The sequence below is a fragment of the Hemitrygon akajei genome, chromosome 30, assembly GCF_048418815.1.
Source record: "Hemitrygon akajei chromosome 30, sHemAka1.3, whole genome shotgun sequence".
NCBI classification, from domain to species: Eukaryota; Metazoa; Chordata; class Chondrichthyes; order Myliobatiformes; family Dasyatidae; genus Hemitrygon; species Hemitrygon akajei.
In genome coordinates this window covers 43,776,845-43,791,202 of record NC_133153.1, presented here as the reverse complement: position 1 = coordinate 43,791,202, position 14,358 = coordinate 43,776,845, and the positions used below count along the sequence as shown (strand labels likewise).

Here is a 14,358-nt window from a genome sequence, read left to right as displayed (position 1 = left end):
ACCATAGAAGCAGGCCCTTCAGCCCATCTAGTTTGTATTAACCATTAATCTGCCTAGTCCCACTAACCTGCATGCAGATCATTGGCCTCCATACCCCTCATAACCAAATTTCTCTTAAATGCTGAAAATGAATCTGCATTCACCACGTGCTGGCAGCTCATTTCACATTCTCACCATCCTCTGAGTAAAGTTTCCTTTCCCATGTTCCCCTTAAACCTTTCACACTTAACCCATGACCCCTAGTTCTAGTCTCACCCAACCTCAGTGGAAAAATCCTGTTTGCATTAATCCCATCTATACCCCTCAATTTTGTATACGTTTCAGGTTGAGAGATGGAAAGGTCTCAGCCTGAAATATCAACTGTTTATTTCTCTCCATAGATGCCACCTGACCTGCTGAGCTCTTCCAGCTTTCTGTGTGCAAAGTATCCCTATTATGGTACTGTATAGCGGTACTCACTTGAAAAATGCAATGAGGAGATTCACCATGAGGATATACTGTACAAAGAGGTAGACTGCTTGTAAAAATGGTGTTATCCAATATCCAATGACGCAACGTTGCTTTGCACTGTCATCAGTATTGTTGGCACAGGCTTTAGGAAGAAAGGAAACATAAGGGTTGTCTCATACAGTTTAGTGAGGTATAAAATCTACCCAAGGCTAATAGAGTGCTCCATACTTTACAGTGTGGAAGCCCAATGGATCTGTAAAACAAAATGCAATATCCTGCAAAAACTGACAGCTTCATCTACAACAACTGGCAATAAAACTTTTCATCACTGATGAATATTCACTTTAGAAGCATGATTCATTTTGCAATTTTGAAGAGAATTGAGATATGTTCTTGCCATTTCTACTTCTTCACAATCCATAATTTTAAAGAAAGCCTACAGACCCCATCCAGAAGTTAGTCTCAGGCTTTTATGTATATGTACCCAGCGGAGTTCGTTGGTGGCTCGTACATTAAAGAACTGCTTTTTCTCCAACTTTATACGTAAATGAAACTTTTCTACCCTCATGATATCCTCTATGAGTTTCACTGAATACATCAATACCAGCTTTGGGTGAGATTACCATTCAAAATCAACCTAAAGACTAAAAAGTAAAAAGTTCACCTTTCCATGTAATTCAAGGACACACTCATTTAGGAATTAAATAATGGAACAGCCATCTAAATTGATCCACAAATGTCATAAATGAAGACGAGTGATTGGTAATAGTGGATTACAGGCCACGTATTTTACAGTAGCTGCTGATAAAGTGCTTCACAATCTTGGCTCAGACAATCCCATATAGGTACAGACACACAAAAATGTCCTGATCTGGCAGGCATTATTACCAACTCTGCACCTTGTGAACCCACGTTCAGCTGCTTATAGATCTGCCTGTACAGATATAAACTTGAATTTGGTGTTTAACTGTCATTCAACCATACATGAATACCCATGAATTCACAAACAACAGCGTTACTCTGGAGCCAAGACACAAAATGCAGTACCAACAGTCATACACAGAACAAGCAGTAAAATATAGTCACATAAAAAAAACATAGTTCAAGTCCCTGAGTCCATGAATTTTGCAGCAGTCTGCAGTCGAACACAATACATCTTGTCTTCCGTCAAGTGAACACTGACTTCACCATGGATGCAATGCCACACTGCCTCCAGCACTCTGATGGAGTGCACCAACTCCTGTGACTCTCTGGGCAGTTGTAAATAGGTGACACTGTGGTTTGAGACCTAGAACTCGCTACGACTAAGGTCACAACTTCCTCTGCCACACACCAATAAAACAGTGAATCAGATATTACCAATGTCCAACAGGTTTTTGCGATCACAAGCAACAAAGACAATCATTTACTGTTAGACATGCACTGTCTCACCTATGTTGCAGGCAGCAGCACAATCCACACCAGGTCCAGCTCCTCCAGTTTCCCCACCCGCAAGCAACTCGCTAATGGGGTAGCCCTGCAGTATTTGAAGTTCTTAATGCCCAGCAAGGTCTTGCAATTGTAAAAAAATACATTTAAAAAGACGACCATTTTTGTTTGGGCCCGTGGAAGACACTGCATCCAAGTGTACCGCCAGCTTACCAGAAGTCCTAGGACTGCTCTTCAGGAATGCGCAGTTTAACGGAATGTAGTATTAAGGGACTGTATAGTCATGGCAATGAAGGCACAAGCACAGGGCAGGAAAAGTACCATATTCCCTGTTAAGGACATCTCCTCAGGGCTGAAGTAGATCTTGGAAAATTGAGGATCAGTACTCAAATGTGGCTCACATATGAACCAACAACCCCAAGATATATAGCAGCAGAATTAGGCCATTTGGCCCATTGAGTCTGTTCTAACATTTCATCATGGCCGATCCAATTTTCCTCTCAGTCCCAATATCCTGTCTTTAAAGGTGTGTAAAATCAAATCGATAAGATGAATATGTTGCCCTTCCAGTTCTCATTGAATCTTCATGGTGAGAGGGGAAAGATTTAAAGGTTTATTGTCAAAGTATGCATGTATAATACAACTCTGATATTAGTCTTATCCAGATGACCATGAAATACAGAAAGGCCGTACATCAACACACCCCCCCCACCCACACACAAAAAAGAAACAAAACTCACAAACCAGGTCAGTGGGACTAGGCAGAAAAATGGTTTGGCACAGCCAAGAAGGGCCAAAATGCCTGTTTCTGTGCTGTAATGTTCTATGGTTCTACCTGTCCTTTCAAAACAATATGTATCCTTGGATGTTAAGCTCCCAACTATAATCTTCTTTCAGTCATGATTCAGTGATGCCTATATCATACCTGCCAATCTGCAACTATCATCTACCTTATTCCATATACTGCACGCGTTCAACAACACCTTCAGTCCTGTATTCATCCTTTTGAGTTCATCCTCCTTTTGCATTGCAATTCATCCAGTTGACTGCAATTCTGCCTCATCAACAGCCTCTCCTCATTGCACACTGCCTCTGAAAATTACCTACCTCATTTGCAGCACTATTAACAGCCTTTCCTATGATACTTCTTACACTGAAATATATGCAGCTCAGGACACTAACTGCACCATGCTCAACTTCTTATTCCTAACTTTGTCTGAGGTCTTACCAACATCTGTCTCCACAACCTCTCCACTACCTGTTCTGGCACTCTGGTTCCCTTCCCCCTACAACTCTAGTTTAAACCTCACTGTGCAGCATTAACAAACCTTCCCACTAGGATATTAGCCCCACTGCAGCTCAGGTGTAAGCCATCCCTTCAGTACAGGTACTTCTTTCCCTGGTATGGAGCCCAACGATCTAAAAGTCTTATGCACCCACCCCCCCCGCATCCTATGCCGACTCCTTAGCCACATATTAACCTGTATAATCTTCCTAGTTCTGGCCTAAATAACATGTGACATGGTAGCAATCCTAAGATCACATCCCTGGAGGTCCTGCCCTTTAACTTGGCACCTAATTCCCTGAACTCCCTATCCAGAAGGTCATTTGTCCTGCTCATATCATTGGTATCTACATGGGACACGACTCAGACAATAGATAATAGGTGCAGAAGTAGACCATTCGGCCCTTCGAGCCTGCACCGCCATTCTGAGATCATGGCTGATCATCTACTATCAATACCCGGTTCCTGCCTTGTCCCCATATCCCTTGATTCCCCTATCCATAAGATACCTATCTAGCTCCTTCTTGAAAGCATCCAGAGAATTGGCCTCCACTGCCTTCTGAGGCAGTGCATTCCACACCCCCACAACTCTCTGGGAGAAGAAGTTTTTCCTTAACTCTGTCCTAAATGACCTACCCCTTATTCTTAAACCATGCCCTCTGGTACTGGACTCTCCCAGCATCTGGAACATATTTCCTGCCTCTATCTCGTCCAATCCCTTAATAACCTTATATGTTGCAATCTGATCCCCTCTCAATCTCCTTAATTCCAGCGTGTACAAGCCCAGTCTCTCTAACCTCTCTGCGTAAGACAGTCCAGACATCCCAGGAATTAACCTTGTGAATCTATGCTGCACTTCTTCTACAGCCAGGATGTCCTTCCTTAACCCTGGAGACCAAAACTGTACACAATACTCCAGGTGTGGTCTCACCAGGGCTCTGTACAAATGCAAGAGGATTTCTTTGCTCTTGTACTCAATTCCCTTTGTAATAAAGGCCAACATTCCATTAGCCTTCTTCACTGCCTGCTGCACTTGCTCATTCACCGTCAGTGACTGATGAACAAGGACTCCTAGATCTCTTTGTATTTCTCCCTTACCTAACTCTACACCGTTCAGATAATAATCTGCCTTCCTGTTCTTACTCCCAAAGTGGATAACCTCACACTTATTCACATTAAACGTCATCTGCCAAGTATCTGCCCACTCACCCAGCCTATCCAAGTCACCCTGAATTCTCCTAACATCCTCATCACATGTCACACTGCCACCCAGTTTAGTATCATCAGCGAATTTGCTGATGTTATTCTCAATGCCTTCATCTAAATCGTTGATGTAAATCGTAAACAGCTGTGGTCCCAATACCGAGCCCTGTGGCACCCCACTAGTCACCACCTGCCATTCCGAGAAACACCCATTCACCGCTACCCTTTGCTTTCTATCTGCCAACCAGTTTTCTATCCATGTCAATATCTTCCCCCCAATGCCATGAGCTCTGATTTTAACCACCAATCTCCTATGTGGGACCTTATCAAATGCCTTCTGAAAATCGAGGTACACTATATCCACTGTATCTCCCCCGTCTAACTTCCTGGTTACATTCTCAAAAAACTCCAATAGATTAGTCAAGCATGATTTGCCCTTGGTAAATCCATGCTGGCTCGGCCCAATCCTATCACTGCTATCTAGATATGCCACTATTTCATCTTTAATAATGGACTCTAGCATCTTCCCCACTACTGATGTTAGGCTGACAGGACGATAGTTCTCTGTTTTCTCCCTCCCTCCTTTCTTAAAAAGTGGGATAACATTAGCCATTCTCCAATCCTCAGGAACTGATCCTGAATCTAAGGAACGTGGAAAATGATTACCAATGCATCCGCAATTTCCAGAGTCACCTCCTTTAGTACCCTAGGATGCAGACCATCTGGACCTGGGGATTTGTCAGCCTTCAGTCCCATCAGTCTCTCTGCAAGCTTTGAAAACCTACTTCATTATCCACAACGCCACCTACCTTAGTATCATCTGCATACTTACTAATCCAATTTACCACCCCATCATCCAGATCATTAATGTATATGGCAATCAACATTGGACCCAGTTCAGATCCCTGAGGCACACCACTTTTCACCAGCCTCCAACCTGACAAACAGTTATCCACCACTACTCTCTGGCATCTCCCATCCAGCCACTGTTGAATCTATTTTACTACTTCAATATTAATACCCAACGATTGAACCTTCCTAACTAACTTTCTGTGCGGAACCTTGTCAAAGACCTTACTAAAGTCCATATAGACAACATCCACTGCTTTTCCCTCATCAACTTTCCTCATAACCTCTTCAAAAAATTCAATAAGATTTGTCAAACATAACCTTCCACGCACAAATCCATGTTGACTTCTGGCTGTACACACTCCCACTTAAGAATGCTGAGGACTCCGAGATGTATTGGACTCTGGCACCTGGGAGGCAACGTACCATCCGGGAATCTCATTCTCGCCAACAGAACCTCCTTTCATTTCTTCTACCGAAGTGTATGACCATACACTTCTTGACACTATATTCCACTTGTCATTTCTTTGCCCATTCTCATAATCTGTCCAAGTCCTTCTGTAGCCCCTCTACTCCTCAAAATTACATGCCCCTCCATCTATCTTCATATCATCTGCAAACTTCAACAAAGCCATCAATTCCATCATCCAAATCACTGACATACAACACAAAAAGAATTGACCCCAACATAGACCCCTGTAGTACACCACTAGTCACCAGAAGCCAGCAAGGTTGCCTTTATTCCCACTCTTTGCTTCCTGCCAAATAACCACTGTTTTGTCTATGCTAGCAAATTGACTAGTACAACGAAATCTACTTTATTTAAGCAGGAGGGATGAGGAGCTTGGAGAAGGCTTCAGCTCTTCAAAACTTGGGAGAAAGACATGCAGTGATGTAGATAATAATGAATATAATAAGACAAGAAGTGACACTGCATAATAGAACCGATATTGTGGCACATATGATTAAAGTAGGTAAATTCAAAAACTAAAGGAGGGTCTCAGCCCAAAACATTGTGTATTCAGTTCCATAGTTGCTGCCTGACTTTCCGGGTTCTTTCAGCATGTGTGGTGCTTTGGATTTCTAGCATCTGCAAAATCTATGTTAAAAATTTTAAACTGCCTTAAAGTTCAACAGTGGCAAAGGTGTGGATAAGCGGTTAGGCAAGACTGCCAACAGTTCAGGTGCATCACAGCTCCAGTTAACTGGGTTTGAATCAGTCTCCTGCTGTTCTCTTTGAGTTTGTACATTCTTCCAATGACTGCCAAAGATTCCTCCAACAATCCAAACAAGCTAGCTATGAGGTCAATTTCAATGACTGCTTGTGTAAGAGCCTGGTAGGAGAATCTGAGGGATGTGTGAGAAAATAAGTTGTAGGAGAATGGGATTGCTGAGAGATGGCATTATCTTACTGGGTCAAATGACTCCTTTGATGTTGGGAGAGTAAAGTTAGGAAACAAATTATTAGATATAATGATAGATGAACAAGGAACATTTATAACGTAGCAATGTTGTGTATAAAATTATGTAGCTCTAAAGGAAATGATATAAAATTACAAGCTACTGCGTTCTATGATCTGACTACTCCTGCTCTTAAATTCCAACTAGGCAATACTCAAGTTACAGAGATTGAAGAAACAGCAGAGGCTGGAATCTGGAGCAACACAATCTGCTGGAGGAATTCAGCACCTGTGGTGGTGTTGGTGGTGGGGCTGAACTGTTTAGGTTTTGGTTTGAAACCTTGTCACAGAACAGAGTGGAGCTGGAAGAAAGTCAACAAAGGAAAGATGAGAGAGTGCACAGTAAGTGATTGGTGGGTCAAGGAGAGGTAAAGCTGTATACATCCACCTTGTTAAACTATTAGAAACATAGAAAACCTACAGCACCATGCAGGCCACAACATCATAGCTCCGAGTGCTAATCCACACTCTAAGCTCATCCACTTTATTCATAATACTCCTTGCATTAAAATAGACACATCTCAAATCATCGGTCTATCACCTGCCTATCCTCCCTTTTGCACGGTCTCCAAGCTTTCTCTATTTGTGAGCCAACCTCCCTTTCCTCCGTCACTTCAGTTCTGTTCCCACCCCCAGCAATTCTAGTTTACACTCTCCCCAATAGCCTTTGCAAACCTCCCTGCCAGGAGATTGGTCTCCCTCAGATTCAAGTGCAACGTGTCCTTTTTGTACAGGTCGCTCAGCAATTCCTTGAGCTTTTCATGAAACTAGACAAAGTTGACAAAGCATGGTGAATTGAATACAGACACATGAAACTTTACTGCAATAAATTTGTTTCAAGTCATACCATAAAAATCTCCTTGAATGCTAATGCTTTTACTCATTGCTGCACATTATCTTCTGGACTCCAAGAGAGATTTTGTTCCTCAAATACTATGTGCCCTTAAGGGACATCACATCAGAATTAAATTCTGTACAATATTCACCTGCTACCAGCACCTTAACTTCCCATACAATTTTAGACACTAAATTTATTGCACTGTACAAATCTAAACCTTTGCAGAGATGACAGATGCTGCATCAATGCTTTTACAAGAAATTTGGCACAAGGACCACAGAAATTTTGCTGCAGAAAACAGATCAGCTAATTATCCTGGTTCTCAGGCTATGCAGTACAAACATACAATTCACACTTGGCAATGACTCTGTAGGCTAACAAAGCATTTTCAAGCACCGGCTTGCCAGCCGGTCTCCACTGAACCATCAAGCTATATTATACAATACTGAGTAGAGGTTACCTAATGAATTACTTTTGCCAGAATCGTTCTAGATAGCACAATGATGCAGAAAGTTACTTACGATCGATTTCATATGCATATACTTCACCATAAATCATCCAGTAAGGTTGAAAGACAATATCTTTTGCTAGTTCCCAGGATGGAGATTCATTTGGATAAAGGATTGCTTTCCTTGGAACTCCAAAGCTCAGTAAGACCACTGCCATAATTACCACAATATAAAACATGTTTGCCACCTGTAATTGAAATGGTAAAGTTCAGAACTCAAAACATTCAAGTTAAGATGAAAACTAGATAGGATAAGAAAAACATGTATAATAACACACACAAATGAGACGCTTTTTGTGCAGGTTCTCATCCTGAAATATCATTTTGTCTCCACAGATGCTGACTGACCAGCTGAGATTTTCCAGCAGTTTGTTTTTGTAGATGTTGGGGAATCTGGAGGAGTCTATCTTTAGAATATAGCTAATCAACTTAGCCTGCAACTGTCTGACTTTTGACAGAATAACAGCTTTCTTTTTTTGTGACATTCTTTCTACCAAAGAGAGCCAGACTTCCTTCTAATATCAAACATTCACAATCCCAAAGTTCATCATCTCCCTTGAAATGGTTGTTCACTTACCATGAAACTATGACCTTGTTTCAGATACTTGGCAGGGCAAATATCCATGCTGCATCCATCTTGCCAAGCCCTTTCAAGATTTGCATGTTTCACTAAGATCACCAAGCCTCCTGAACATCAGGGAGCACAGGCCAATTCCAATCATACTTCCTTCAAAACAACTCTTCCCAGAAAGTGGACTTCTGTTGTACTGTCTTTCATGTACTTCCATAAAGAGTCCAAGTACTCAAGGCATTTTCTTGCCAAGCTCCGTACTGATATACCAATAAAATACCAACATTCTACCTGTTTTAACTGCACGATGTACTGGCTAATATTGCTTCTTGTATGACAACACAATCTCTCTGAACACCTACACATAACTGTTCAGATTGTTCAAGTATTTGTAAAAAAAAAAACCCCAAAGCATCAAACATTCTAGCTTCCTTGCATTAATCTTTTTACCCCTCAATTCTTTAACCTGTTTGTTCTGTATTAATCTTGTATTTCCTTTATTAAAGCAACAGAACAAAAGTTGGTTCCTTAAGGATGTCATAGCTGGGGCTGGAAATGGGGACAAACTCCCACTTCCTGTTAAATACTCTTGGCATGAACCTCAAACAGCCTCTGACAACCAAGTCCAATTCCGGGCCTTCACATGTTGCTTAGCTCCTAAGCCCATGAGAACTGGAATTAAAATGGGTGGCCACTGAGAGATCCTGCTTGTTCTGGTAGGACGTAGGTGCATAGTGGTCTCCCGATCTACATTGGGTCTCACCAATATAAAGGAAGCCACAACAAGTGAACTGGATACAGTAAATTACCCCAACCAACTCACAGGTGAAGTGTCAATTTAATTCTACTTCCCATTCCCATATACCCATCCATGCCCTCCTCCACTCTCGTGATGAGGCCATACTTCGGTTGGAGGAACAATACCTTGTATTCTGTTTGGGTAGCCTCCAGCCCAATGGCATTAACATCAAATACTCAAACTTCTGGTAATGCATCCCAATCCCACCCCCCCTTCAACCATTTCCCATCCCCCTCTCATCTCATCCTCTTGCCCATTGCCTCCCCCTGGTGCTCTTCCTCCCCTCCCCCTTTTCTTTCTTCAATGGCCTTCTGTCTCTTTCACCAATCAACTTCTCAGCCCTTGCTTCGTCCCTCCCCCACCCCCTTTTCACCTGGTGTTTCTCTCCCCCCTCCCCCAACCTATTAAATCTATTTCTCAGCTTTTTTACTCTAGTCCTGCCAAATGGTTTCAGCCTGAAACGTTGACTGTACTCACCTTACCTACAGATGCCGCCTGATCTGCTGAGTACCTTCAACATTTTGTGAAGGAAAACTCTGATCTCCAATCTCTGCTGCCTTGTGACTATACCCAATCATGGGGAAAGCTTTGGTAGTCAATCCAGAGGGCAAGTCCAGAACTGGAGTCTCTAAGGCAGTTCAACAATGACTGGCAACTCCTGTGATGCTACAGGTGCCAAACTGTATTCGTCTCTGCTGTACCTTTAGGTTCATAGAAACACAGAAAACCTACAGCACAATACAGGCCCTTCAGCCCTCAAAAGTTGTGCTGAACATGTCCCTACCTTAGAAATTACTAGCTTACCCATAGCCATCTATTTTTCTAAGCTCCACGTACCTACCCAAAAGTCTCTTAAAAGACCCTATTGTATCTGCCTCCACCACCGTTGCCGGCAGCCCATTCTACATACTCACCATTCTGAGTAAAAAAAACTTACCCCTGACATCTCTGTACCTACTCCCCAGCACCTTAAACCTGTGTCCTCTTGTGGCAACCATTTCAGCCCTGGGAAAAAGCTTTTGACTATCCACACGATCAATGCCTCTCATCACCTTGTACACCTCTATCAGGTCACCCCTCATCCTCCATCGCTCCAAGGAGAAAAGGCTGAGTTCACACAACTTCTTTTCATAAGACATGCTTCCCAATCCAGGCAACATTCTTGTAAATCTCCTCTGCACCCTTTCTATGGTTTTCACATCCTTCCTGCAGTGAGGCAATCAGAACTGAGCACAGTACTCCAAGTGGGGTCTGACCAGGGCCCAATATAGCTGCAGCATTACCTCTTGGCTCCTAAATTCAATGCCACGATTGATGAAGGCCAATACACCATGTGCCTTCTTAACCACAGAGTCAACCTGCGCAGCTGCTTTGAGTGTCCTATGGACTCGGACCCCAAGATCCCTCTGATCCTCCACATTGCCACGAGTCTGACCATTAATACTATATTCTGCCATCATATTTGATCTACCAATCAGATGCGTGGAGAGGGGAAGCCTACTACTTGGGTAACAGCTTGCTCTCCACATTGTACTGCCCAGGCTTGCATATCCAGACAGCTCAGACGCAACATCCATGGTTGACCCTGACCAATGGAGGCCTCAAGAAGAACAAAAGTCAAGCAGTGTGTGTGATTAATTAGACTCATCCCGCCTGTATTGATTTCCACTGCACTTTCTTTCTCATTTATCTGATTCTTGACAGAGGGAACTCTTTCAACTCTTCCCCCCTCCCAAAAAAACTGAATCCACTCATCTCCTTCTAGCTTTTGCTCCACTCCTATGGCCATCTCTCATGTAAGCTTGTAGTCCAGATGAAGGGTCTTCACTCAAAATCCTGGCTGTCTTGTCCATTTCCCTCCATAGATGCTGCCTAGGCCACTGAGATCCTCCAATATTTTGAGAGTTGATCCTATTCTGGCACCCTTGCTTCTTAAAAACATGGTATTTTTCAAACTGTACAATAAAAAGGAGCATACTTTTTACCCACTGTTTTTGTGTGAATTCAAGGCCTAACAAAAGAAAAGTAGGATTTTCAAGGTGCAGCCTAGCATAATATGGAGACAATTGTATTAAAACTAGAAACAACACCTGCACCTACAGTTTAGTTACCTGTAATCTCATCCTTTCACCTTTAAGTTTTCCATTACAACTCCCTGACTGCATTCAATTCTATGAGAACAGTTCAGTTATTACTTCCTTAAAGATGGGAAGTCTGTACCACTTCCTCATATGATTATTAAATCTTCCTAAAATGTTATTAGAGCAAAGCTTCCAAGTAACACACTTACCATTTTGCCTATCATGGTGACGTAGGGGCCTGCGTGCTGATTGACTGCCAGGAAATCCAGTAGTCGCACATACCAGAATATAATATTGAGGCAATACATTGTTCTCCCAGCATTCCTCACTTGCCCACTTCCAAACCTCAGTCCAAAACCAACAAAAAACAAAACAATTGCAAGTGTGTCGGTGATGTTGAAATAGTCACTGAAATAGACTTTGATCTTCTGACTTATCTTTCCAGCCTCCGACATGAAGATCTAGACAAAAACAAAATACCATATAATCCCACTGGCAAACCAAAAATAATAGGTTTCCTCCAAAATAGGTTGCTGCTACACGCAAGCTGTCCATTAAACGTCCTGGAGTTTGAAATGACCAAGGCAAGCAAACCTCATGGAGTCTCTGATTTATGAGCAGAAGGACTCAATGAATGCAGTTCTGACCAACATCTTTCAACCCAAAATCAATTATTTTGCCTGACCAGTCAAGCGTTTCCAGCACTTTCTACTTCGTTTTCTCATTTCCAGTTTCTGTGATATTTTAAGATGATATCTTCAAAATATATCAGAGAAATGGTATGAAAGCTATAAAGAGGTTTCAAAGGGATGCGGGTTGTTTTGGAAGTTTGAAGTTAAAGCTCTATGACAGTACTCCACCATCAGGGGTTCAACACAGAAAAGCTTCAAAAGACAGGAAAGCGGCAAATGTCACTTTCCTATTTCTTCAGTGTTAGTGAACTAACTATATAAGCGAGAAGATGGAGTAATCTATCCAGAGGGATTTTGTACAGAGGTGTTTCTCGCCAGAACTAGTCAACATATTGCTGGAGGTGGGGCAGCCTAAGGAACAAATGGATCATGCCTTCACTATGTTAAGGTGGATAAAGACTGAAACAGAATAGAAACTGCATCCTGGAGCTCAATGGTACACAAGTGACTAAAACTCAGAGCCACGAGGACACTGTGATCCAACTCACTCAGCTTCAACTACTGTCTTCATTGAACAATTTACATAGAACAATACAGCATAGTACAGGCCCTTCGGCCCACAATGTTGTGCCGACCCTTAAACCTTGCCTCTCATATAACCCTCCATCTTAAATTCCTCCATATACAATTTAATTTAACATTTTACACACTACATGGAATATTAAAGTATGGAGAGAAGACATTAAAAAGAATAACCCATACCTCTCTAATTTTCTCAATGGCCAAGGTAAAAATGAAGGAAATTACAATCCACTCTTGCACTGAAGGTAATTCTTGCATTCGTACCAGAACAACATATGTGAACAGCATGAGGAATCCCAAATAAGCCAACTGAAAATAGAGGAAACAGGCATTAGTGTTTTAAATAGCAGCCCATACTTCAGTCACAGCACTGCAGCTGGGAACACTGGAAATGCTAAAGCAGATCACTAAAGCTTCTGTGCTAAGAAAATCAACCTTTCAGGTTGACAACTCAGTCAAAACGGAGAAATTTCAAAAAACACAAACTGAAGGGAGGGTGGAGATGTCTCTGACAGGTTAAAAATCAAAGTGACTGTGGAGATAATCTGTAAACAAGATTAGCTGGTCGATGAGAGAATGGGAGCCATGAGAGAGTGAGAATACAAACAAAATAATGCAGAAGTTGTGAAATGCAGAGCAGGAAGATGTGCCTGGCATGACCTCCATCGCCAGAGGAAAAAGAGAAAAAATGGGGGGGGGAAGAGCTGAACCAAGGCCACAGATGACCAACTGACACAGACAGAAATCAAATTAGACATTATTGCAGAACTCAAATACATTGAGTTCAGAACTATTGTCCTGTTTATTATTTATTGTAATGCCTGCACTGTTTTTGTGCACTTTATGCAGTCCTGTGTAGGTCTGTAGTCTAGTGTAGCTTTCTCTGCGTTGTTTTTTTTATTACGTAGTTCAATCTAGTTTTTTGCACTGTGTCATGTAATACCATGGCCCTGAAAAACATTGTCTCATTTTCACTTTGCAGTGTACCAGCAGTTATGGTCAAAATGACAATAAAAGCGATTTGACTTGACTTGAGAAAGCTGCACCATACCCAGATGAAAGATGATAATATATTCAAGCTTACATTGCCCATCACTTTAAAATGGCAGCAGTCCACACATCTCCCATCAATGGCTGGATGGGAGATGCCAGAGAGTAGTAGTGGAGGAACAACACCTTATACTCCTCTACTGTCAAGATGAAGCCACACTCAGGTTGGAGGAACACCACTTTATATATCGGCTGGGTAGCCCCCAACCTGATGGCATGAACATTGACTTCTCTAACTTCCGTTAATGCCCCTCCTCCCCTTCTTACGCCATCCCTGACATATTTAGTTGTTTGTTTTTTCTCTCTCTCTCTGCCCATCACCTTGCCTGTTCTCCATCTCCCTCTGGTGCTCCACTCCCACCTTCTTTCTCCCTAGGCCTCCCGTACCATGATCTTTTCCCTGCTCCAGCTCTGTATCACTTTTGCCAATCACCTTTCCAGCTCTTAGCTTCATCCCACCCCCTCCGGTCTTCTCCTATCATTTTGCATTTCCCCCTCCCCTTCCTACTTTCAAATCTCTTAGTGTCTTTCCTTTTAGTTAGTCCTGACGAAGGGTCTCGGCTCGAAATGTCGACAGTGCTTCTCCCTATAGATGCTGCCTGGCCTGCTGTGTTCCAGTAGC

At 42.4% G+C, this 14,358-nt stretch overlaps 1 protein-coding gene across 4 annotated transcripts in view; it reads right to left on the bottom strand.

The window, feature by feature from the left end:
- The window catches only part of trpm7 (transient receptor potential cation channel, subfamily M, member 7), a 158,943-nt gene that overhangs the window by 30,306 nt on the left and 114,279 nt on the right, over window positions 1–14,358 (bottom strand). For all 4 annotated transcript variants that reach the window (XM_073032774.1, XM_073032776.1, XM_073032777.1 and 1 more), the window contains 4 exons: window positions 12,867–12,995; window positions 11,682–11,933; window positions 8,035–8,209; window positions 460–592 (listed from right to left, as the gene is read on the bottom strand). In XM_073032774.1, coding sequence (XP_072888875.1) covers window positions 460–592; window positions 8,035–8,209; window positions 11,682–11,933; window positions 12,867–12,995 — 689 coding nt within the window. The remainder of the gene's footprint in view (window positions 1–459; window positions 593–8,034; window positions 8,210–11,681; window positions 11,934–12,866; window positions 12,996–14,358) is intronic.